At 39.3% G+C, this 27334-nt stretch overlaps 1 protein-coding gene across 1 annotated transcript in view; it reads left to right on the forward strand.

Annotated features, from left to right (window-relative positions):
• The window catches only part of LOC107039340 (homeobox protein cut), a 96645-nt gene extending 69327 nt beyond the window's left edge, over positions 1–27318 (forward strand). The window contains exons 3-8 of the mRNA XM_015258907.1: positions 11587–11905; positions 13502–14749; positions 22016–22373; positions 22940–23600; positions 23692–23950; positions 24983–27318. Coding sequence (XP_015114393.1) covers positions 11587–11905; positions 13502–14749; positions 22016–22373; positions 22940–23600; positions 23692–23950; positions 24983–26676 — 4539 coding nt within the window. The 3' untranslated portion in view covers positions 26677–27318. The remainder of the gene's footprint in view (positions 1–11586; positions 11906–13501; positions 14750–22015; positions 22374–22939; positions 23601–23691; positions 23951–24982) is intronic.
• Positions 27319–27334: the final 16 nt, after the last annotated feature.

Here is a 27334-nt window from a genome sequence, read left to right on the forward strand (position 1 = left end):
ATGTACACGCGATGGGAACGGGGGAACTAGAGGCAATGGAATACCTCGAGACATCGCGAATGAAGTACATGTGGGTTGAATGAAGCGAAGGATGTTGGAAAGGATAGCCCCAGTATTACCTGAGGTGCTTCCCAACACATTTTCCCAAGCTTCTACTCACGCAGTGGGGGATCAATTTGTTGATAAAATGGAGATACTGGAGTGAATGTAAGAGGATGAACTTGAGAAACGGCATATAGCTAAATTATATAAGGGACATGCTCTTTAGCATTCGAAGGTAATTCACCGATTGTCTATCGATAGCAACCAATAGATACCCTCCAACATCTCCCAATGAGGGATACAATTACTCTAGACTTCCCTCACAACTATTCGAAATACCTTTGCTCGACTCACTTACATTGCGTTTACTTTGTCCAATTAATGATTAAATTATTCCATTCAATTTGACTATTTGATCGAAATACTCGAGCTGAAATATCTTCACAGCAAAAACGAATGTTTAAATTTCACACACCTTTTGGAGACATTTTTCAGACACTAAAAAACGTCTGAATAAAATTAAAATTTGTCTGAATTTCAAACATGAATTAAGATGTTTGGGCACCTGTTCGTTTGAAATTCAGACACATGTCTACAGACACAAAAATGTCTGCAAAAGCTGTGTGAAATTCAGACATTCGTTTTTGCTCTGATTAAGGCACAAAATTGTATCCTATGCCTAAAAAGGAATATAAATACCCCGAACATGAAAGCAAAATTTTGACCAATCAATGAGAAAGTTCATTACACCCTTTCTGTCGGCGTTAGCTCAATCCCTCTTCCCCTGCAAACCCAACAGACTTTCGCGGATCGGCACCGCTTTTTGGGGGTAGATCGTAAACCATTGATAAAATTCGCCCAAAACTCACTGATGGATACAACCCCACACCCTCAAGCACTTTTTAGGCATTACAAACATTAAATACAAAATTTGTATACGTCTTGCCGTTAATCCACCTCTCTCCAATTCAAATATCGAACCGTTATAATCAGTTATGAATAACAATGAGTCTCTCAAGATACATGAAAAAATTCGCCATTTTTTTCTTCTTGTCGATTGAATCTTGGCTTGCGTGTCGATTGATTGTTATAAATACCGAATATCGATCGATCGAGTAGCGAAAAGGTACCTCCGAAAAATAAAAGTACGAACAAAACAGAGGCATCGTTATACGATTTCTTATCTCACTGGCATCGATAACCAAAAAAAATACAGAAGTACAGGACCGTTGTTATACTATACAAAACATTATTCGTCATCCATTTTAGTTTTAATAGTCGCATTAAAAAAGTTGCAGTGGGAGGGGTGAAGGAGGGATGAGATTTTTTTAATTCTTTTTTTCCTTACTCTACTTTTTTTTTAATGCGGCTGAGAATGGCGTGACGTCACGAGACGTCCCGAGAGTTAAACCCTCATGCTACTCTTATTATTGGTATTTTCATCGAGGCGAAAGCGTTTTCTACTCATACTCCTCCCCTCCCCGCTCCCTGAAATGCCTCAACCCTCAAGCTCCACCATCAGAGAGTGTTCCACACCCGGTTCTGAGGTGGTGAGGGAGGAGAGAGGCTGGGCATAAGGGCTGGTATTCTCACGTATGCATTTTTTGTACTGTCATTTGTCTCCAATATCTCTCGACATTCCCCGGACACCCTTTTTCCAGGAGACAGAGAGACCAGCGTTCATGTCTGAAAGAGAGAGAATATTCGAGGGGCGGAGGTGGGTTACAATATATATGGAATAAGCCACAATGACAAAAAGAGTTTGGGTGTGAGAGGGAGAGAACAACCCCTGGACGCTCCGCGAAGGAAGGGTGGACCCACATACACACATATCAGTGTAAAGGATCCTTGGATGTATGTGTTTTTAGTCGTATACGCATTGCAACGTATATTAAAAAAATTATATCTACAGATATAGAGGATATGGTGGAACAAGAGAAAACGAGGGTGAAGGAATGAGAGAATCCGTGGAAGGGTAAACTGGACGTTGGTTGTGAGGGAGTTGTAGAAGGAGGGGGATATATAGGGATGCCATTTAAAAACCGAGACGCGAAGAGAAAAAGAGATTTGCGTTGCGAAGGTTTTGATGGGAGTGGAGGGGGTGAGGAAAGAGGGAAGGGGATGTGCTGGAGGAACTCGTGGAGATATAGAGAGAGTAAAAAAATATGAGGAATGGTANGGGGGGGGGGGGGCTGGGCGATGTTAGTGGGGAGATGGACAAACAGGAGAGATATTATGGGAGTGATTAAAATCATACAAATTGTTTACAATTTTGTTTTTCGCTTCTGTTTCAATTTTTTTGCGCTCTCAGGATGATATCAACGGTAACTAAATTGATTCAATCATTATGGTATTGTGATTTTCATGCTTTGATTGTCAGTGCAAAATTTATTTTGTTTTTAAAAGACTAAAACACAATTTTTTGAATCCACAAACAAGGGGAATTTGGGTTTAGCCCTTTTCGTCATTGAATTGAATGGATTAAAGGCGATAAGTCGAGCCCACCTACACATCATCATCCATAATACATATATGAGCAAAATTTGTGTGGCAACTTTCTCATTAGCCAGCGCGACAATGCCAATCCCCTCTGTTACCCATCGTATATCGCTTTTCAGTATGGACAGAGTATAATATAACCGTAGCCTCAGACGATCGGCGGGTGTCGACTCATTCGCCTCCACCTCACCCCCCTCATCTCGAAAACCTCTATACTGCGTCATACACAATCCATCTATTGCACTCATCCTCTTCATCCCTCTCTCCTGTCTGAACGTGGTCGTTATGTGGAGACAGTATACTTTTGGCATGTGTGTACTGGTTACAGTACACCCTCTTCAACCCCCTCCCCACCCCTCGCACTGGGAAGAAGCGCATAAATGTCAGAGATTAGCGGCTGCCGTGAGCGTATCGAGCATTTCTGTCAATAAGTGGTTGGCACAATGGCAAACGATTCGAAAGCTGCTGATTGTGAAATAAACGCGCCACTCTGTGTGCGTGTTTCGCCGTTCTCTTCCATTTGCTTCGTCTTTCTCTAGGCTCTCTATGCCTGGCTTTTCCATATCTATACTGGTTTCGGGGGGGGGGATCAGCCTTTTGACTGCCATCAGACAAAATTCATTTGGATTTCATTTTATTTCACGGGAATTCCTCGATTTCTAGGGAATTAATTAGCAAATTTTTTTTTCATCATTTTTGTTGGAGGAAAAAATTTATGTCTCTGATTTTTAAAATTTATTCTTGATTATGAAGTCTTGCAAAACAGATTTGTCTGTCTAAAAATATGGAAAACATTGAACAAGGCAAGAGTTAAAAAAATTTGTTTTCCCTCAATTCTCACATCTGATACATTAATATTTTTCATCTCTTTTTCTCTCATGTTCGAGAAATGCTTGGCCATTACAAAATTTTACAGAGCATTATATTCGCTCCAATGGACGTCTCACAATGTCTTCTCCATCCCTTTTGGTCAATTCAAATGTGTGTATAAGTGTACATATATGTCCCAAAACTCATCCACACGGTACATCTCTCTCAGCACCTCCACCTCCCACTCGTCATGGTCTTCTCACATACGATATCGGTTCAACCCCTGGTCTCTTCGTTCAATATTTCTCCCCGGCGAAATATCCCCAGCTAATATATGGTTTCTACGCAGTAGCTACCCCGTTCACCCTCCCCCTCCCTCGTCCTTCCCTGGGGCCGAATCATGAGCTTGCTCTGTTGAGTTTTAAGGGAAAAACGAGTAGTATGAGGTGCGTGTATTCATAAACGCCCACCTATCGAGTATAGGCTAATGCAAATTCAAACCCAAGAGTGGTTAATATTAATTTTACCTTTTTACCTTCACTCGATTGGATCCTACCGTTAAACCTCACCTAATACCCCCAGGTCCACTTGAAACTTATTCTCAAAACGTCGAGAGATTTATTGGAAATTTGTAGAACGGAAAATCGTTTCAGAATTTCTTTAATTTGAATTTTATTCAGCTCTTCAAATCGAATTCGCAAAAAAAATGTTTTGCAAATTATTTGAAATGGAAATCCTCTTTTTTTACTTCCACAAACGCATCTCAAGTGGACATTCAACGGTGACAGATAGCAAATGAGATCAAGTTGAATTAAATGCAATGATAAAGAACTGATTTAGAAAAAATCATCCGAAAACTTTTTGTGTTACTCTCGAAATTCCCAATACACTGAGAAATATAAGTTTTTTGAGAAGTACCTCTTTACTTGTATCGAGAATCTCATGGCTCGAAAATTAACAAAAACAGAATATTTCACATTGAGAAAAGAAACTTTTGTCCAGGGATTTTAGACTTGTCCAAAAAATGAGGGGCAATTTGTTCGCAACAACAAAACGATTTTGCAATAAAATATTTTGAAATTGACACTTAAAAACTGTTGAATAAATTGATTCAACTAGACTTGGTTTGAAAAATCCTTTCCTTGTCATAAGCAAATAATCCTCGTCTTTGGGACAAGTAGAAAATCTCTTGATGAAAGCTTTTTCCTTTTCCGTTTAAGATATGTGGCTCCTGTCAATTTTCGAGCCATGAGTTTCTTGATACAGGTGAAGACGTACGTATCAAAAAACTTTGTTTCGCTCAGTGTAGTAACACACGACAAAATATGCATGTTTGTCACTCCGCTGTAGATTTTCTTCTCATAAAGTTGAAAATATTTTTCATTTGCGAAAGAAATGTCTTCTTAAAAAGCAACAAAAATCATTGTCACTCCCTTAAAACAACCAGATATTCAGCATCACAAATATGACGATATTTCGACATTTCTCACTACACCAATGTACTCCTACAAAACTGGTAGAGGAGATCTGGGCGAAGGGGGATGTAAAGGGAGAATGAGGAATAAGGCAAGAGAAGGAGAGAGGGGGCTTGAAGAGTAACCCGATGGGTGGATCTGCAGAGTCGGGAGGTAAAGGGTTGCGCTCAAGGCCCGATCAGTCATTAGACAAGTGGGTATTCACATATATCGAGTTGTAAAATCGATAGGGGTGTCCGTTAGCCACGGGTATCCTCTAAGGAGTGAAAGGCAGGGGAGGGGGGGGGGGAAGGCGGGATGGAGATTGTAGTCTACATAACACTCCCTCCCTCCGCCCCCCCCCCTTTATAAACCAATACCAATGCAAAATTTTCCCCTTCGACCCCTGCTTTTGTTGCTTCTCAACCCAGTGCGATGCTTCCTCTCCATCTCACCAGCGTGTGCTTGGCGCGCCTTTTCCAAACCATCTATACTTCATCCTGGGATACGTACTGCCGCACGTATCCAGTCCTTGCATATTAATCCTGGCCATAATTTCCACTTCCCAGTTTGGGGCTAACCCTTCGTCGTCTCGCGTTGCGCCTCGCTACCATTGGATAGAGAGGAGCTGGGAGAGAGATGGAAAGGTGGGAGAGGAAAAGGCAGGATGACGGGCTAGCTCAGCAATACAAATCCCCCGTCCCCCCGTCTGCCTCCCCTCAAGGAATAACCCGGGGGAGAGTTAAAAAAATTTAGGAGTAATGTGAGGTGTTTCTGGGCATATTGATTATAAGCCTTCATCAATGTTTATTTTAGTTTTTGCTTCCGAATGGAAGCCTTGGTTTGACCGATTTTTCGATTTTCTAATTAGGATTGCAAATTGTCTAGAATGTTATGAAACGTGGAGAAATGATGTTATTAAGGTCATGTCTCTATGTATGCATCCGACAACTTGGGTTTTCGGTGATTAATTTTGAGAAAATTCAACATAAATTTCCGGTGAAATTCGTAGATAAAACTCTGAAATTTTGGGTCATTGTAGCTATTATTGAGCTAAACTTTAGCGCGTTGTTTCAACCCGATCGGTCCAGTAGTTCCTGACAAATTTTCAAATTTTTTTTTCAAAATACTGATCTCGATGGCCTCTCTGCAGGTCAATCAGAATATATAGAATCTTCAATACACAGTTTGGAGATGTGGCCGTCTTTCCGTTTTTCATGAAAAATCTACGCACGATAACTTCAGAAAAAAAAAGGAGATAGCATGTTGAAATTTGGTATGGTTCTAGCTCTTATAATACTAAAGGTTGGTATTTTGGATCGGCGCAATCGACCGAGCAGTTTCAGAGATATTTAACCTTTTGTGTAAATCTTTTTCATTAAAAGATTGAATATTGTCCGGTTGTATGCCTGTCACAAGGATAGGAAATTGCTACGAATCCATTCGGAAGCTCACTACCAATGGAATTGGTAGAAATAAAAGAAAGAAAGATACTAATAACGCAAAAAGTAACGGTCATAGGCTCGAATCCCTGCTTGCTTACTCATTTAAAAATGATCGCATCCTTTTTTGATGTCTTTGGTACATTGATCTGATCATTTCGAATAATCATCTCCGAGGAAATAAGGAGCGTCCTAGGAAGGATCGATGGAATTATTGATTCCAGTGATTTAGATGGAAAATATGAAAAAATTATCATCATCGAAAAATTTTATGTAAATACGTGCAGTGTTTTTGAATCCAGGGATAACGTTTATATTGATTCAACGAGTCAGTTCTGCTCAATGTTATTAAGGAATAAGGCCGGAGTGCAAAAGGGGGATGTACCCTGGACTTTGTATATATCTCGGGTTACGCGTGTGCGCGCAGACGGAGATTGATTATAGCTGGCTAACACATTGTGTGTATGAGAAAATGTGATCAATACACTTATGAAAGAATGAGGATTAGCAAAAACCATTGGTCAGTCAATGAGTGAGAGGAAAATTGCAAACTCCCCAGAAACTCTGAAAAACAGTCTTTTTTAGCCAAAAAAACAACATCTCAAAGGACTTTTGGAAACGATCCCCTCCACACTCGAATCATCAATCCCCTTTCCATTATTATTTGTCTTTTTTAATTCTCATCTGTTATCGTATACGTTCCTCTCTCTAGTGTCCACACACTCGAGGAGAACAAAAGCATGGGCAATCTGACCGAGGAACACGAGAGACCTCTTTCCATCAATTCAATCCTTCGGTCACTCTAACAAGGGGGTCTTTTCCCATTCTGTCGTATCATATACGTCGTAAAAAATGCGCATATAAATAGTGTTTTAAAATCCTTAATTTTTCAATGTGCCGGGAGAGAGAAAAGCGAACAAATCTCTAACGAATCAGATTTATCGCTTCAATGTTCATAGACGCAAAAATTCAAGCTTGATTCTCGGTTCTCATATGATTAGACCCTTGGAATTAGAAGCATTAATATCATCGATATCCTGTGGAACGTGTGCGCTAGAGATCCACCAATTTCCTTCCCCTATCCCTGTCATACTCTATCAATACAAAAATATGCAACCCTAACTACTTCAACTACTGACGGCGAGGAGGGGGTATTTCTCTCTCTCTTCTCTCTTGAGTACTTACCCTTCCGTGAGTATATAGCATATACATACAAATGTCTATAACCCCGGGAAAACCAAACGCGCCATACTCCAGTATTTCGAGTGGAACGCGAGCGCGCGAGAGAGGAGCCACAGCCGAAAACCAGAAACACTCGAGTTCTGAGATCAGCGATTCCCCAGACTCCATTAATCCTTTTGGAAAAGGGTGGCCTAGCCTTCATCCAGCGTACGGCACTTGTACTATTGGTTTCAAGGACCGATGGAATTCACGGGGAGAGCTCGACAAGCTACTGATAATAATTGCTTTGTTATTTATTCGGTTATTGATTATTAATATAATATCGTCGACATTTTTTTCTTAAATATTTCAGAAGATTTTCCTCTCTGACGAGATGTGAATAAATTCTGGGGGATTCATCAGCAGGCTTTTGTGTAGATCGTGAAATTCCTTACAAAAATCCCATGCGATATTTATCTTTAAATCGATCAATTCTCAATGTACACTGTTAAAAAATTCTGTCTGAAATTTCCAGTACACTTTTTGGAAATTTTTATCGGGTTTAATTACCACTGAAATTTCAAGGAATTTTATCATTGAAAAGTCAGAATTTCATGGAAAAATCAAAGAGAACTGTCAATTTCCATTTTCATATTCATATTCATTTCCATTTTTCCCTGAAAATGAATAGAAAACTAGAAAATTCCGGTAAATATATTCTTGAATTTTCAAGTCAGTGGTACTGAACGCGATTTTGGAGGGTAAAAATCTTGAAATTTCAAATTTCACTGAAAATTCAATGTAATTTAAGGAATTCTCGTCTTTATGCTGCTTAAAATTCTGGAATTTCATTGAATTTTCAGTGAAACCTGAAATTTCACGATTTTTTGTCCCCAAAATTGCATTCAGTGTCACTGTCCTGAAAATTAGTAGTCTGTCCATGAAATTTCATTCTTTTTCTAACAGTGTATTTACAAAAACTATCGTAAGAAATTAAAAAAATGTCCCTATAGTCCGAAATTTAAATAAAACTCAACCTTTAAGCTCGATAATTATACGCGTTGTCACAAACCTCAATATCTCATCATGAAATACATAATTAAGATTCGTTAAAAAATCCAATGATGTGTAAGACCAGCTACGAGTCTCGAGCTATCCCCTCCAGTCTTAATTTCAGTATCTGTCCTTCTTTCCTGCGGCACCCCCCTGGCGTCATGCTAACCCAACCTATCGTCACTAATGACGAACACTATTACCAGGCGATCGCAACTTCGAGAACTTGGCACCCATACCCATCCCCCTCTACCTCTACTCCGACCCCTCACCGACTCACTCACTCACTCACACCCCTTTTCACCTCAACGTCCTCTTTCGATGAATATAGAGAGCGTGGGGAATGCAAGAGGGAGGAAGAGAGGGGGCTGTAGTTGGTTTCGAGTCAGAAGCCAACGGGTGAAGGAGTCAGAGGGAATAACGAGGCAGGCGGGAAGGGCCACTGGATTATCGAACGCCGATATATCCTACTTACATTCATGCACGATCAAAAACCGTTCGTTATACCCTACCTATTACAGAATGCGCGGTTATATCGTCAGTGTAACTTATATACGTGAGTAAAGTGTATTCATCCACGTCGAACTTTAACGACCGGGCCACGTAGAGCATATTCCGATCAAGCTCAGTTATAGACCATTATGCTATTGATTTCGAATTATTATGTTGTCTCATTAATGATTCAAAAACTTGCATCTATTCATCATCCAAATGCATTCACCTATTCAATCCATATAAAATCATTAAATTACTTGAATGATAAAAAAAAGTAAATGAATTTCATCTTCAGAATCATAAGTGAGGTATACATTACAAGTGAAAGAAATTATTGAGACCGGTATATTCATATTCTATATTTTTAAATTGTGTATTTACAATTATTTAATTGTTTCCCTCGTATACTGTTAAAAAAAATTAGCTGAAATTTCCAGTACACTTTTTGGAATTTTTTATATCATTCAAGTTGCACTGAAATTTCAAGGAATTTCGTTATTGAAAATCCTGAATTTCGGGAAAAAATTAATGACAACTGTAATTTTTAATTCAATTATTTCCAGAAATTGCTAGAAAACCGGAGAACTCGATGAAGATATTATTGAATTTTCAATTATTTGAAAATACAGGGTCATTTGGCACTGAAGATTAATGTTCTCATTGAAAATTCACATAAATTGAAGAATTCTCGTTTTCATGCTTCTCAAAATTTTGATATTTCATTGATTGTCAGAAATTTCATGATTTTTTTCCCCTTAAATTGCATTCAGTGGCCCTGTTCTGAAAATTACTAGTCAACTGTCAATGAAATTTCATTTTTATCACACAGTGTATAGAGGTTCGGAAAGCTGAAAGATAGCATATAGCATCCTGCTTTCCATTTAATTCATACCTCAAAAACATCTAAGGTTCGACCGAGTAGATAGCCCGGGGATAATGTAGAACATAAGTGAAATAATACCACCAATTCTCCGGTGTGACGTCCGTCGAAAAATGCATTAAAATACATTTTCCATCATTAATTTTCATCATTCTCGATATTCTGATATTTTTATAAATACATATCTGTCCCATGTGTCAAATGGAAAACTCACACGAGTCAAATATAATGGTCACGAGGATCAAACATGACCACTACTAAGAGTCAAATGGAAACATCATGCATTTTCATTGGAACTGTTAAAATTCAATACTTCAGATAAGTTCAAAACCAAACGAAGAGACGACACTCGCAAACGCTAAGAAAATAATATACGGATCAATAAATTAGAATATCATGAATCATCGGAGATCCTTCTCTACAGACAATTCTCCCTGGGCTACCGAAATAGTATTTTACCATCGACATTGAAACCATTTGCCAAATAATCCGCATAACATTATTCTCTAGACATTAATTTATTATTAATAATTATCAATAACAAGGCCGTTTTTTCCCATTACTGGTGATCACTATCAACCCCGATTGATCACTACTGATACTCCCTCAAATCCCCAATAACCTCGATTACCCCTTAAAAGCTAGAAACGCTTAAACCAATGGGTCAAAACAAGACAAAACAATCGACGCTATCGTTTACTCCCGTTAGGAGTGTATGGGCTGAGTAACCTGGGAGGGTTGTATTGCAGCTGTACCGTGCCAATACCATCACCCAAACACACCAGCCATTTAATACTATCGCCTATATTCCACCCTCCCAGGACCCCTTCAACTCTCACTCCTGAACAGGGTAAACGCATTCGTGGGTAACAGCACAGATGTGTGTGTATATAGTTACATCGACAACTCGAATCAGAAGCAATACGAGTTTTCAAGTGCGTTGCATCCACCGATTGATATCATCAGGAGTGCATTCATTGTGCTCAACACTGAGGGATTGACGCCCTTGCTCTCCAATCTGTCCTCTCTCTCTCCCCTCTCACATCAGTGCAATCATCTGTTTTCCTCCTGAGAGTCATTACCACTAGTTCATAAACATCAATCTCAATTGTTTCTTCATCAGAAATCATGAGGGGTAAAATCAAAGAATAAAAACAATAGCACAACTATTAGCGTTCCACTGACAGTCGTTTTTACAGTATTTTCCACTTCTGGTGTTTCAAGTCATCGACATCGATTTGGTCGTTTTATTAATAAACCACCGCGTATACGACGTGGCGCGTCGATCAAAGAGCACGCTAGGTCTGCGTATTAAGGAGGGGAATTGTAAAAGTTCGATCGTACATAGTCCCCGTTTCCACCGAGGGGCCAATCATCAATCGATTTTTCGTTTCCCATTCGTTGACAAGGTTTATATAAAAACTACTGCATTAAGTATTTCACTTACATCAAAACGTTTGCTCGAAACTTTTTGGTAGTGAAGATCGACACTTCGACCAGGGTAATTGTGAATATTACAGTGGGGCCAATGGATAAATATATCTCATCAATTAATTAACAATAAAACAGTACAGTTAGCTTCTTATGTCGTTGAACCTTTGGGTATTAAAAAGAGGATATTTTTAATGGAGAAATAATCCAATTTCCAATGAACTCCGATGCACCAAAGTCCGATAGTATTAACGTTTCATTTCGTATTGATTCAATTCTCGTCCTCCAGTTATTAATTTAACTTTCTTTGCCGTTTTAGATTAATCAACTGGTCGAGGAGGTATCGAGGTTACAGCAGAGTCTTCAGCGTCTCCAAGAAACCAGTGCACAGGCGACAGCGAGGCTCGAGGAGGAGCTTGATAACAGAAGACAGCATATAGCGAGATTGGAGAGCAAGTTGGAGAGACAAAGGGACTATGATGAGCTTAAGAGGGAAATAAGTGTATTGAGATCGGTAGATTTGTCGCAGATACCCACTGGGGAGCCTGGAAAAAGTCTTGAGCATTTGTTAATGGAAAGGACGAAAGCTCTGCAACAGGCTGAGACGTTGAAACCACCCAGCACACCTGATGCACTTGGTAAGTTTCATTTGGTTCTTGGATTACGCAGATTCATAATCTCAATCATTAGCAATCGATTCATCCCCATCAATTCTAACAAAAAACTTTTGTGCATATCGATATTCATTTCGACTATACTCCACTCGTTGGGAATGAATTTATGAACGTAGAGAAATAAATGTGAGATACGAGAAATCGGCGAAGCTATGAAAACAATTTGACGATTCTGGTAGAATAAGTCACTGATAAAATTAACAAATTCATGATTTGTTTATTAATATATGATTGCTACTCATTACTACCTCTGTATGCTGCTGCTCTTCGGTCCTGACTCTCTTTCCAAGGCTCCGTTAACGACAGGCCTCAAAAGAGTGCGGGGGAAAATTATAGAATTATTATCACGATAGTTTATCCTCATCGCAGTTAAATCATGAGATGAATTCATGCTCAATGAATATTCGAGGCTTCCCCAAATTGACAGTAACCTTGCATCTGCCATTTTATGATTTTCAATTTCTCTAACTCTTCACTTCGTCACTAACAAATCTTGATGATCTTCACTAAGCTTACTCATATTCATCCTCACAGGTATATTAACACCTGATGTACGTGGTGATATCTGATATAATTGATGTGGACAATCTTCTCATTCTTTCATAATCATCTCTGAATACCTTCATCTCCATCTTTTGCCTCATATTGTCTATCTGCTTAGGCTGCACTTTCCATTATTATTTTTCCGTAATAAAAGGCTCACTCTTCAGCAAAAGGAACTTTGCGTATTGCATTTGCATTGGTAAACAAAAACCTGCAGAGATACTAACGCAATACGATTCGTAAAACCTCAAAAAAAACCCGTATTCTCCCCCTAAGAGAAAAAAAAACCTCATCCCAATGCCTTTTACATTCCTGTGTTCGCCGGCCAAAATTTGTGCACGAAATCTCTTCGCAATATTTACGTCCCTCTACCCAAACCTCCGTAACCCGAGTGGGCCCACCCTCCCCCCTCCCTCTTCCATTGTTTCGTTTATACCGAGTTTATTATGAATCGATCCAAGAGACGAACATGCTCTCGAGTGAGATACTGCAGCGTCACCCCAATTACTGGAGTCTGAAAAAACGAATATTACCTCCCAAAAATCCGTACAAGTAGCGCGCGTTTCAATACTTCTCTTCTCTGGATATTTCCAAATCCTCCAGACTTCCAAAATCACCCAATGCGAATTTTTCAATAAAACTCTGACAATTATTAGTTGTTTTCTCACTCAATTGATTCAATAATTTGAATTTTTTTTCCAATTTCTTCACAAAATCCTGAGCCAATTTTTCTTCTCAATTAATGTATTCCCCTCTTGTTCTTCTTGCGTACGCATGTGCGTATGTCGAGGATGGAGCGTCGGAGGAGAGTCTGGGACCCCGTGAATAAGCCATGTACAATTTACCATCATTTGATTCAAAAGAAAACACCCAAAAAAAAAAAGAAAACGAGAACACTTGAAATCTCTGAAAAATTTGACATAATCCCAAAAGTGTATTGACATCTAGAAAAAGAGAAATAGGATGATAGATATTCAGTGATGAAACGGGGTCCCGTTTTTGTTTTGGTGGTTCCAGGTGGACTAGCCTCACCACTGCAGCGCGCTGCAACCGCCTCGCCCCATGGCAGTGGCGGTGGTGTTGGCAGCGGGAGTACACCCGTTACCCTCGTGTCCACCCAACAGGTGCTCCCAACGCGCTCCACCCCAACACCCTCATCGGCCACATCAACGGCCGCCTCGGGTCTCCTATTCCCGCCTCCTCTTCAAAATGTCGAAACATTTGGCTCATTCCTTGGCGAAGAAATTGTCGCCAATTGGAGGCGATCCCTGGAGAGGTCAATAATGAGCCAACAGCAGCAGCAACAGCAGCAACAACAACAACAACAACAACAACAACAGCAACAACAGCAACAAACATCACAATCGTCAATCGCGCAATCACAACAGACCCAATTATCCCAGCTGTCCCAGCAGCATACTACCCAATCACCGGTACAAACTGGGCTGCAGCACTCGTCGCTGTACCCATCAACAACACCAAACCTAAATCACCTTCCATCACCAACAGATCCAGCATCGTCGTCCAATAATGGAACGAGTGGACCAGTGAAATCGAGTACACCACTAGGTAGCCTGGAAAACATCACGGAGAAAGCGCCAACGCCGATTCCTGGTCACGAGACACCAGCACCACCGCGACCCTCATCGACAGCTGCACTAACATCACCACCAGCTAGTCTTCAGCCACCAGCCAGTTTGATCGAAGCCGCTATGAATGGCGCAAGCATGCCTGGACTTTTACCACCAAAGAGCCCGCACGAAGAGTCCTGTCACAACAACAATAACAGCCATCATCTTGCCAATAATAACAACAACAGCATCGGTAGTCTAAGTGTTTTAGACAGTCTCAAGAGTCCATTTCGCTTCGACGACAGAACCCATCCGTTTCGATTTGGTGATGAATTTGGGGCTGCAGGAATGGCTGGCAGACTCGGTGAATCACTCATACCTAAGGGCGATCCCATGGAGGCACGTCTACAGGAGATGCTACGCTACAATATGGATAAATATGCATCACAGAATCTTGATACACTTCACATAGCGAGACGTGTTAGGGAACTACTATCTATACATAATATTGGACAGCGTCTATTTGCTAAATATGTTCTTGGACTGAGTCAGGGAACTGTCAGTGAACTATTGAGTAAACCGAAACCATGGGACAAACTAACTGAGAAGGGACGCGACAGCTACAGAAAGATGCATGGATGGGCCTGCGATGAGAATGCTGTATTACTACTCAAATCTCTCATACCGAAGAAAGGTGAGTGATCGTCTCTTTTAACAAAACCAAAAAAAAAAAAAGAAAAAAGCAAAGAAGCATAAAACGGAAAATCAGACGGGTTTGAACACCTGAATGACCACCATTATCTTCTTTACTAGGTTGATGAATACCTTTTTGTATGATGTGTTTATGTAACTGTTGACCTTGGGTGATCTTCGTTAATCGGTAAATTGTTGATGCCCGTGTGATCACTAAATGTTTTATAATTTTGATTACACATCCCCCTGAAAAATTCTCTCTCGCCTCTCGCACTGCCAGATTAATATTTTCAATCATTACTCTTAACACTAACACTAATGAACTATCGTTAATTTAACCTTAATAAACTTCTCACCTAATATCAACGAATGATTAGAAATTTTTGGGTGAAGAGAAGACGATGCAGCGGGGTTGGGGAAAAATTTAGAAAGGAAGTGGGAAGAATGTGATTATCAGGACAAGAGTAGTTTCAGTCGAGTTCAGGTAGCATTTGCCGTATTTGGCAATACATCTGCGGCGACAGTGTACCTCTTCGACATTCCTTGTATGATGTACAGCTATACCCAGACCTATCACCATCATATAATCTCGCGAATGATATTAATTACCTTGATTAAATTACACAGTTGCATGGTATACCTGGGTGATATCGATTGTTCGCTGCATTTGGCAGCCATATTGTTTAGACTAATAGCTCCTGAGAATAGGAGCTGATGGGGAAATAGAACAGAAGGGGCGGAGGGAGCGAGTTAAAAAGGGGGCGGGAGGGGATATCCGCGCGCCGGTCGGCAATATCTGGATATCTGAGAAGCAGGTGGGAGAGTAGGAATGTAAGAAATGTGATGCAATGTAGCATAAACTGAGTGCATACACAAAACACTTTGGGAAAATCATTTGAGTCATTTTGTGTCCGAATGGAAGCGTTGTAATCGTTCCAATTCCAGTTTTGGTTTTTTTGTATTATATCCACCCATTATGAACCAAAAAGTTCGAAAATGCCATTTTTAAATCGTATCGCTATGAATTGTTCGCTAATGAATGGATGGAATTGAATCTTTTTTTTTTCAAATGTAGATATCGTTGAGCCCTATCGATCGCCAATAATTAAAATTTAATTCATCGATTAGTGTTTTTAATTTTTGAATTGTTTCAAAAATCGGTTGTTCACGATAACTAAAAAAAATATTCTGAATTGATTGAATAATGGCTTTAAAAAACTATTTGGGTGTCCCTTTGACCGCGTTCGAAGATCAAGGTGATAGTAATAATCGTTATTTTGATTCATTGGAAAATTTTCAAAAATTGAGTATTTTTTTAAAATCAGAATTTTGGAGATATTTTTGGATATATTGTTTCAAAGGAATTCAATCATAGCTTAAAATGTTTGTTTTAATGCCATTAAGTCGAAGTTAAATATGATTACGATATTTATATTGGTTGATTTAATTTTTATGATGATTGTTGAAAATTTTGAATTTTTCATGAATTTCCCTGAAAGTGAACTTTCTGATGGTTTCTTCAGATGGGATGTTTCAAATTTATTCAAGTATGTGTAAATAAAATTTTTCTATTAACATTTTATCGAAAAAAGACAATAGGTTATATAGAAGAAAAGGGATAATAAAAATAATGATGCTGATAACATTCAACGAGGTTTGAAAATATGACGAAATTACGTAAAAGGAAATCTTATTCAATTTATTAAAATGAAATAAACAATGAATTATACATGATAAATGTATAAAGAAATGATGTGCAGAATAACCATTTGGAATCACATTGCTAATTTATTAGCAAAAATAACTATACTATATACAATACAAGAGCAATTTCCCACTTGTTTAACTTCTTCTCATGAAACGATTTAATTGTGACAAATTATTAGGTTTACATGCTTCATAGGGCTTTGACCCTTGGACTCTCCAACAATACCAAGAATATTCCATTACCATTGCCTCCAGTATTTCAAGTCGTTTGACATTGCACGAAAACACTTTCATCATATATAGTTGATTGATTATGATTACTTGAAATTATGCATTGTAACTACGAATTGGGATTACAATCAGCCTCCCCCCTCGCTTGCTTGCCCATGACCGGAAACTCACAATCAATTATACGAAAAGAATCGGCCGGACAACAAAAAGAATCGTCCAATCGAAAATTGGACATCATCGGTTCGTCCCCGCTCTACCGCCATTAAATTAATAATAATGATTGATATGACTCATTTTTTCCCAACGGATTGCCCTCCCTGAAGTATTGACACAAAGTTGAGAAGGACACCTGTGGCTTTCAAGTCATCTATTGTAATAACACACATGTCCTCGATGCTGCGTCCGGTTAACTGTCGAATAATGAATTCGAAAATGAAGTACATACATGTGAAATATTGAGGTAATTTCAGTTGTTCACAAAAATGGAGAAAAAAAGCCGTGCAACCTCCAAGCGTCCTGCGTCAATGGATTGTCGGTTTCCGTCGGGTTGAAGGCACAGAGCGATAATCATTAGCTGGAGATTCATCGGAACGTGAACAAAAATTATTCCATTATTTTTTTTCGATTTTTGGGACAATTTTTTTCTGTGGGAAAAATTCGAGATAAGTCAAAAACAACAAGCGACGAGTTGGAGATGTTTGATGAGAATGATAGATTGATGTTTCGGCTTGTCAGGCCTGTGGCCTTGATTGTCGGGGAATTGAATAAATATGATGGCCGTTAAGGAGGAAACGAGATGTGTCCACCCGACGAGGTCTGATTCACATTAATTACTTTCGAATTAAACGATGGGGATAATTAAAAATTGCTCGCTAAGTGTATTTTCACTTAATTGTAAAATGATTTTAAAATTGTCGGGACGAATTACTCACTCGTGTCACTGTCTTTCATAATTTTTAGAATTATTTATTGCTCATCAGAGAGTAGACGGGTGAAGAGAAATATATTCTAGTTTCTCGACATTTTTCACCTTATTCAGTTGAATACTGCAAGAGTTCTCGATTTCCAATTCTTAATTATCACCCAGCGACACAATTCACGCGTAATTACCACACTTGAGAATCAAGCAAGTATACATAGAGTACTATCGGGCACTGCAAATGAGTTTCGTTCATTAGGTGAAAAACACCTCAATAAGACGATTTTTTCCTCGTCGATTTTATCGTTAATTTCGTGTGTATTTTCTTTTCGAGTTGCAGCAAACTCACACGTTCTTTATGCTCTATCGTTCATCTACATTAGATTAGGTATGCACATAATAGGTATTTCTGCGGTTCAACCGTGCGTGTATACCACAATACACGATGTGCGCACGAAAGCATCAGGTGCAGTGAACAATATTATGATTTCTCAATAATATTAATTATCATTTTTTAAATTCATAATTCCTTTTTACTTGGGCTAAACATCAGAATAGGTCCGTTTTCAGGAAATATCCTCGAATTTATGAAAAATGCAGCTCCTTTAACCCATTTACTAAGTTCTACATTTAATTCTGTTGGATAATTGCGCAGATTTATCTTTTGTTTTCCCTTTTGCAAACAATTGGTATTAGAAAAACTGTCCTATCGCTTATATCATAATTTTGCCGCTGATAATCAGTCAAACTATAGCCGAAAGAATGGAAGAAAATTAATAAAAAAATCAACAGTAAGAGATGAAAAAAATAGAAAGCAGTGTTCGATCGTGATAAAAGAATACATATGGCATATGTGTGCTCGTTAGTGAATCGCTGAAGAACTGATATAGCGCGTTTTTACAGTGGAAAGAACAAGAACTCAACATATCCTCGGGTATACGCGACGGGTTACGTGTGGTTGTTCGACGTATTTCCCCCTTTCATTTCCCATTTTTACCCACATCCCTTGGGCATTAACGGTGACACCTGATACATTTATGATAAATCCTTCACCGAAAGAAGATGGCGAAGATTCCTAACTGTCAATCTGGACAAAAATTCCAGGAATTTCTTTTTTCTAGTTAAAACCCTGGGTGAGTAACTATAGCAGATGACATGCTGCCAAGTTAAATCTATGGAGAAATCGAATGTCGATAAAAATGCACGGAGATGAATTTTGCCGGGGGCATATTTAATATTGAAAGGAATTTTTTTCAGCATCCTTCAAAATTTATTTTTTCAACTTTTACGGATTCATGGGTTTTTGCATTGAAGAAGAAACGGACAGTGAGTTTTCAAAAAATATAGAATTGAGATAAAAATATCTAGTAATTTTTCAACATTTTATAAATTCGCTAAAAAATAGCCTGACATCAAATCTGATCATTCTATCGACACTTGTCACTGAAAACTATGATCCTCCACCTGAGTAGGGGAGACCGGGGCAAAATGAACAGCGGGGTAAAATGAGACCCGGAACAAAATGAGACTCCTTTGTTTTTTTGTTTTTCAATGAGACAAATGAGGCCAGTGTTTTTTCGATGCAACGTCGTTTAACAGATCACATACGGATCACGAGGATCAAATGCCGCAAGGATTTTTAATTATCACAAAAGTTTGTTAATTTGCGTATTAGGCGCAGAATTTTTATTTATTTTTTTCTAATTTTTCAGGAATTTTTACAGATTTAAATCTTTTTCTAAACTCGAATAGCTGATTTTTTCATAAGACTCTGTGTTATTATGCCATTTATTAATTACTTATTATCAATTATACTAGACTAAGAAGTGAGCGCTAGCTTAACCAGAAGGCTTCTAGTCTTATTAACTTTCGTTTAGAATTTTTCCAGATTGGAATCTTTGAAATCTGAGTTAAGTTTATACTACTTTAAATCTACTAACATTGGGGTATTTCATTAGTAACTGCAGAATAATCCATCATTCGCGTAAAGTCTCAAATTTTACAGGAGTCTCATTTTGCCCCGGTCTCCCCTAACGTCGACAATTGCACTCACTACTCATCACCGTAGCGGTAGCAATCAAAGAGCAAAAACCATCGATGGCTGATTCATCCGAATCTTGCGCGGCTTGATTGGTCAATTAGACGGGAAACACGTAGGAGAACACTCCACTACTTGTGTGAGATGGAAAGGGACTCAGAAGAGTCTAAAACTCCCCTCTCCCTCTCCCTCTTTACCGAGTTACCGCAGGGGTAGGATAGCTCGAAAGAGGATATTTTAATTATTGTCACCCCGATTGCACTTTTCCTCTCCCCTCCGCCCCTCACTCTTCACTCGGTAACTTGAATCGATCCTGAATTATTTTTGAGTCGTCAATAACGCAAATCCCCTTAAACCAAACAGAAAATTATCGAATTCTTTTAAAAAATGGATATGAGATTTCAGTTGAAGAATTATTTATCGACGTCGGCAACGGAAAAAATCAATTAGATGATGTAAACACCCGTTTATTGTAAAATCGAATAAGTCGTATCTGTATTTTGTTTTATTTCGGAAATCACTGATGAGTTCACGGGAAATATCCTCAACGATAACGAGCGAACCGACCGTTGGAATTATCGGGCAGAACGACATAATTCATTTCTCGGTAAACTCGTGATGCCCAACCAGCAGCTTAGATTGGATCTGTACATGATAGAGCGCAGAGAAGAAGGAAGAAGGTCTCCGGATGGGAAAAAAACCTCACGAATAAAAGCGGTGACTTTGAAATAGACATTTGGACAGTAGTTTTGTATAGTGTGTGTATGTGAGACATGTCATATGTGAAACGCTGTGTTGTGCGAATGAGGGGTGAAGAGCTGAGGGGTTTCTTTTTTTTCTCTATTTTCCTCTTATTTTTTGAGAAACGAACAAAGGAATCATTGCGTGCAGTGGGCGGTGACGATGCGCGCGGGAGTTCGTCACGACATGCGACAGAGAAATTTTAACGATAAGTAGCGGACGAAAGTGACTCTCTCCTTCGTCTTCTAACTCTTCTTCGAGAAAAACTGGGGAACATTGTCGTTTACGAGATTCATTTGGCATATCATTCACATCCCATGGTTGTGCGAGGGTTATTAGAGCTGCAAAAGGACCCGAAAAAGGCTTTAGTAACTGAGAAAACCATCGTTAACGGCTAATCGTACTAGTGGCTAATTGTTTTTTTAATCGATAGATATTAACACACAGATCAAATTTCCTGATGGCTTTTGCATTTTAAATGGGACGCATATATGAAAACACTAAAAAAGCTTCTGAAAAACGCGTTTTCACAAATTATGAGAAATTGGTAAATTTTTCAATTTTTGGTGGAATGTTTTCTTTGAGGTCTCAATGAGTTCTACATTTTTTGTCTTATGTGTTTCCTCAATTAATCATGTCCTAAGCTAGTAATTTCAATTAGTTTATAAATGTTATTAAAAAATGGTGCTAGTGGCTTTTTTTCTTACCCATTGATAGTTTTTAACATCTAGATGAAATTTCGTGAATAGTTTTCATGTTTTTGGATGATACATTCATAAAAGAATGATAATGCGGGACGGAAACCTTCTATGATAACTGTGATTCGTCAGTAGCGCTTCAGTCGGCAGAGTAGGGGCAGTGCAAGCCCACGTTCATGTCAAGGAGTGGTGGAAGAGGCGATTCCATTCATTAGATCAGAGAAATTATTCGTCAACATTTCATGATCAATTTTTCAAAAACTTCGTCTTCTTTGGTTTTCTTGTATTTTTTATTCTTTGATTATTCTCAATATATTGAGAATGAAAACTACATACAAAATTTTATCTAAACGTTAAAAACTATCGATCATCGAGGAAAACAACCATTAGTACTTTCATTTTTTAATAATATTTATAAACTAATTGAAATTACTAGGTCCGCACGTCTCTAATCGAAAAAACAGAAAGAACAAAAAATGTAGAACTCATTGAGAGCTTTCAAAACCATTCTGTCAAAAATAGTAAAAAGTTGACCATTTCCTCACAATTTCCGAAAAAGACCTTTTCAATGGATTTTTTATTGTTTTTCTTATGTGCGCCCTAATTGAAATGCAAAAAACCATTAGGAAAGTTTAAGCTACGTGTCAATATCTATCGATTCAAAAAACATTAGCCACTAGTATGCCAACGTAAATCGGGGCTGTTTGCAGCTCTATATTGATGGAGATAATAAGAGTGGAGTCCTGACTAAATGGAGCGACTATTTCACCAATTGCTTTGAAGTAAAGAATGTGCAGTCCTTGAGATTTTTTTTCCAAATGATCTCTCCAAAGTGTCAGGACTCATGAACACGTAGTTCTAGTTATTGTATAATTAATGTTATGAATAGGAAAACCGAGTAAGAACACACCACAAGTTGTGCCTCACCCGTAGAGTATGTTTCAGGCAAGGAGCAGGGTATGCCAACGTTTGGCCGTCCACAGGAGGGCGGACCACCTGACATAAACGACGAGAGAATTGCTCACATGCTCTCGGAATCTGGACACCTGCAGATGAGTCGTGCGAGTGAACACGACACCTCCAACGATGCTGACAGTAAGAGTCCTAGTAGACTGGGATGTCCGAGCCCATTCGGAAAAGACAGGTACGACAGTCAGAACAGGAGGTTGAAGAAGTACGAGAACGATGACATTCCCCAGGAGAAGGTTGTGAGGATTTATCACGAGGAGCTTGCCAAATTGATGGGAAGAAGAGCCGATGATTTACGTGGACCAAGGGACTTTCCTCCAAGGTGAATAGCTGAAAGATAAAAATGCATTTAAACTAATAAATTAAAAGCCTGCATGATACGTAGCTCTACATTCAAATTCTCCTGTTACATATATCTTGAAAATATACACTGAGAAAAGAAATTATTTTTGTCAAATATTCATTTACCTGAGAGAAGCATTTACTTTTTCAAAATCGGATTTCTCCAATCGATTCAGTTTCAGGCAAGCCTAATTAGGTTTCAATTATGACAATCAAGTTGCTCTACAGGTAAGAATTTCGATTAATTTTTTAATGTTTATAATTATTGGAGGAGTTCACTCAAGGCCATAGCCAACATGATCATTTTGTAGAGCAATATAATTGTCATAATTGAAACCTAATAAGAATTTCCTGGAAATGACTCGTCTGGAAAAAAAATAGTTGAAAAAATGAATACTTCTCTCAAGTAAATGGATATTTGACAAAAATAATTTTTTTTTTCTCAGTGTAGAGGACTTTATTGTCAAGCTGTCTCGAATCTATCTCAGAAATCACTATGTCGATCAATATGAATTAAGGACAGCACATAACGTTGATTGATCGTAGCGCGATGTTTCCTCACTTTTTCAGTGGAGCCCAGGGTATCCAGGGGATGGAGCGCACCCAGGAGGAAATCAGACTAGCTCTGGACGCCTACCACAGAGAGCTCCAGAAGTTGAATTCAGCGTCAGGTGGAAATCCTGCACTAGCGAGTCTCTCGGGACTGCCAAGTCTACCAAGTCTTCTTGCACTTCACCAGCAGGCCCTCCACCAAAATCACCTGGCAGCCAATGGTACTGGTGTTGGTGTGCAGGACCTCAGTCTGGGAAAAGTCGATCCACGTAGTAAAATGATGAACGGTGTTTCCGAGGAGGATAAAGAGAAAATGGAAGAGGCAATGAGACACGCTGGTAGTGCATTCTCCCTCGTAAGACCAAAACAAGAGCCAACGGGTGCACAATCGACCCCAGGTGGATCTAGTGCAAGTTCACCACTTGGTAATTCGATATTACCACCTGCTATGACACCCAATGAGGAATTTTCCGGTGCTGCTGCAGCGAGTCCACTCCAGAGAATGGCATCAATCACAAATAGTTTGATTAGCCAACCGTCCACACCAACCCATCACTCAGCAAATCAACGACCCCTCAAAGCTGTTCTACCACCAATAACACAACAACAATTCGATCTTTATAATAATCTCAACACTGAAGATATTGTAAAGAGGGTAAGTCGAGTTGTAAGTCGTCAAACTTCGAACTCTTCTATTCATTGACACCCTTAAATCATTAATTGCAATTTTTTATCATTCGTTGCAGGTGAAGGAACAATTGTCACAGTATTCAATCTCTCAGAGACTCTTTGGAGAGTCGGTTCTTGGGCTTTCACAGGGTTCAGTGTCCGATCTCCTTGCACGGCCCAAGCCCTGGCACATGCTCACGCAAAAGGGGCGAGAACCATTCATCAGGATGAAGATGTTCCTCGAGGATGAACAGGCTGTGCACAAACTCGTTGCTAGCCAATATAAGATTGCTCCCGAGAAGCTCATGAGGACCGGCGGCTACGGCGGCCTGCCTCGTAAGTTTAACTCAGGTCAATATAGATGTTTTGTTATTTTATTAATTGTAGTTTGAAAGCTCGCTTATATCACGTTTTTTTGGATAATCCTTGGAGTTGTAGAGAGAAAAATTTAGTTATTGATCTTTCGACGCCATGTTGAGTGAAAAATATAAAACCATTGAAAATATGTTTATTGTCATTACTAAAAGTAGAATGCTTTTACTTAGGGGAGAGTGGAGCAAAATGAAGCAGTCAAAAAATGACTTTTTGGCGCAATTCAAGTAAAAAAAAAATTTATTAAGCATTTTTTTTATCAACTTTTTTTAATTCTTGGGAGTACTGATGAGAATAACAATTTTCTATTCAGTAGAATGGAAAATTATGGAGAAATTATGATGGGCGAAGGTTTTGTCAATGGATTAATTGAAAAGAAAATGAAACAGTAAAATCCAATGTGCAGAGTAAGGCCCAGGGGGAGGCCCAGAGGGGGAAAAAAGAAAATGTGATGCTGAATTTCAATTGAATAATCCATTGACAAAATCTTCGCCCATCAACACTTCTCAATAATTTTCCATTTTACTAAATGGAAAATTATTATTCTCGCCAGATCTCCCAAGAATAAAAATAAGTTGACAAAAAAAAATTAATAAAAATATTTTTTTTACTTGGATTGCGGCAAACAGTCCTTTTTTTGACTATTTCATTTTGCCCCCCTATATTTCTCTTGATAATGCGACAAAAAGGATTAACTACAATTTACCATTACCCATCTTTTTATTTTTGCTGATTTCCTTTAGTTGTTGATTCATTTGTTCAGCATTACATTTTTGTAGAACAATTTTTTATAATTCCAAATAAATTTCTTTCGGGAAATGGCGAGAAAGAATCGAAGTTCCATCTGGCAAATGAATCTATTCAACTGAACTGCTTTATATTACGTATAGAGACAACTTATAAAACCATCGTGAAAACCCAAAAAGAGCGTTCAAACTATAGAGCCCCCTAATATTCCGAAATAACAAGAAGTTCAATTTGAATTTTCCTTTGCAGCCTGCGGGACACCGATGAAGCCAATGCCTCCAACAAAACTCGTCCAGGAGCAGCTTCAGAATGCCGCAAAAGCCCAGGCCGCAGCGCAAGCAGCAGCTGTGGCAGCCGCGCAGCATCAGGAGCACCAAATGCAGTTAGGTCCACCTTCGGGTCCCCAGCATGGCACTCATCCCGTACCACCACCTCCAATGATGCTGACTCCACCGGGAACACACCACGGAGCGACTCACGCTGCACAACTGTCCATCCAAGAGCTCCAGAAAAAGCAGCACCAACAGCAGCAAATGGGCCTCCACTCGCCTCACCAAATGACCCCCTCGCCCCTGCGTAGTCTCCACCCTCACATCTCCCCGAGTGTCTATGAGATGGCGGCATTGACGCAAGATCTGGACACACAAACGATCACGACGAAGATCAAGGAGGCCTTGTTAGCAAATAACATTGGACAAAAGATCTTCGGTGAAGCTGTTCTGGGGCTGTCCCAGGGTTCAGTGAGTGAACTTCTCAGTAAACCAAAGCCCTGGCACATGCTCAGTATCAAAGGCAGGGAACCCTTTATCAGAATGCAGTTATGGCTGGCAGATGCTCACAATGTAGACAGACTCCAGGCGCTGAAGAACGAGAGGCGTGAGGCGAATAAAAGACGTCGCAGCAGTGGTCCTGGTCATGACAACAGTTCAGATACCTCTAGCAATGACACAGCTGACTTCTACCACGCCTCAGGTTCCCCCGGGCCCGGTCCTCCTTCTGCCAAAAAGCAAAGAGTTCTTTTCTCAGAGGAGCAGAAAGAAGCACTGAGACTTGCATTTGCCCTAGACCCCTACCCCAATGTAGCAACCATCGAATTCCTCGCTGGCGAGCTCGCGTTATCCTCAAGGACAATAACAAATTGGTTCCACAATCATCGAATGAGGCTCAAACAGCAAACACCTCATGGTCAGCCAGAGCCACAATCGCCGAGGGAACCTGGACAGCCGTTTGATCCAGTACAATTTAGAATGCTCTTGAACCAAAGACTGCTTGAGATACAAAAGGAGAGATTGGGACTGGGGAATGTGCCAATTCCCTACTCGCCGTACTTCAATCCGAATCTCGCAACGTTGATGAGTAATGCTTTGAAGGAGCAGTGCTCAGGACTCGATCTGTCCATGGGTTCGTTGAAGAGAGAGCCCAATCAGGAGTTTGAGGATGACGACGGGGATGATGCTATGAGTAATCTTGGAAGTGAGGATTCTGATGGCTCAGCGTCGAGTATAAAGCGTGAACCTAATGATCATAGTCAAACTCAGCCAACTGCAGCTACCTCGGCGAGATCCAACAGGAGAAAGCCAGCAGCACCCCAGTGGGTGAATCCAGAGTGGCAGGAGCCAGCTAGAACCGGTGATGAAGTTATTATCAATGGTGTTTGTGTTATGCAGACTGATGATTACGGTGTTAAGAGGGAGACTGAGGAGACGATAAGAGTTGAACCAACACCGGTCCAGGATAGATACGATGATGATGCGCAGAGTGATGTATCATCGGTGTCTGGTAATAATGGACAGGATCGCGATAGTCCGATACCAAGTCCAAAATCAGCTCAAAATAGTCCAATTACCTCACCACGACCACCGTCACAACAAAATGCCCAGGATAATGGAGAGAGTCCGAAGGAAATTGTTAAGCACGAGCCTGAAGAAACGTGGGATTATTAAACAAGTATTTTTTTTCTCCTTCTGGTTGACATATTATTTTATCATTTTGTATTCCTTAAATCGTAATTTTCCATTCAATGCAAAACTGCTGAACAGTCTTGTCAAACTGACGTGGTTCTGCTTAAATGAAATAAACATAAAGTGATCTTAAAGAGAAAATTTATCTAGGACAGATGACAGTATGGTGGAGAATGTTAGTTATTTAACGTAATTTATAGCTAAAAGTGTAGATTTTTAGGTTTTTAGGGAGGCAAAGCCAAGCGATAGGATTCGATGATTTGAATAATATAAATAACGAATCCTGCCTATCAAATTGGGCATTATATCGAAGTTTAATGAACATGTGTGGTGAACGACTGAATCACGAACAAACTGTATATCTTTTTTTTTTCTTTTTTGTTGGTGAATCCGTTTCCATTTTTACGAGGAAATGATAATTGCGGTTTTAATCATGGAGAATTTGATGATGTTTTAATAACGGGAGCAAAATCAAAAATCTCTTCGTAGAACAAAAATTGTTAAGATAAAATGAAATTTCAATGGAAAAACCACCAGTGAGCGTCGAACAAAAGAAATGTATACTAAACTCGTATATATATATATATATATATATATATATATATATATATATATATATATATATATATATATATATATA

The sequence above is a fragment of the Diachasma alloeum genome, unplaced genomic scaffold, assembly GCF_001412515.2.
Source record: "Diachasma alloeum isolate Michigan unplaced genomic scaffold, Dall2.0 Dall_scaffold_00296, whole genome shotgun sequence".
NCBI lineage: Eukaryota > Metazoa > Arthropoda > Insecta > Hymenoptera > Braconidae > Diachasma > Diachasma alloeum.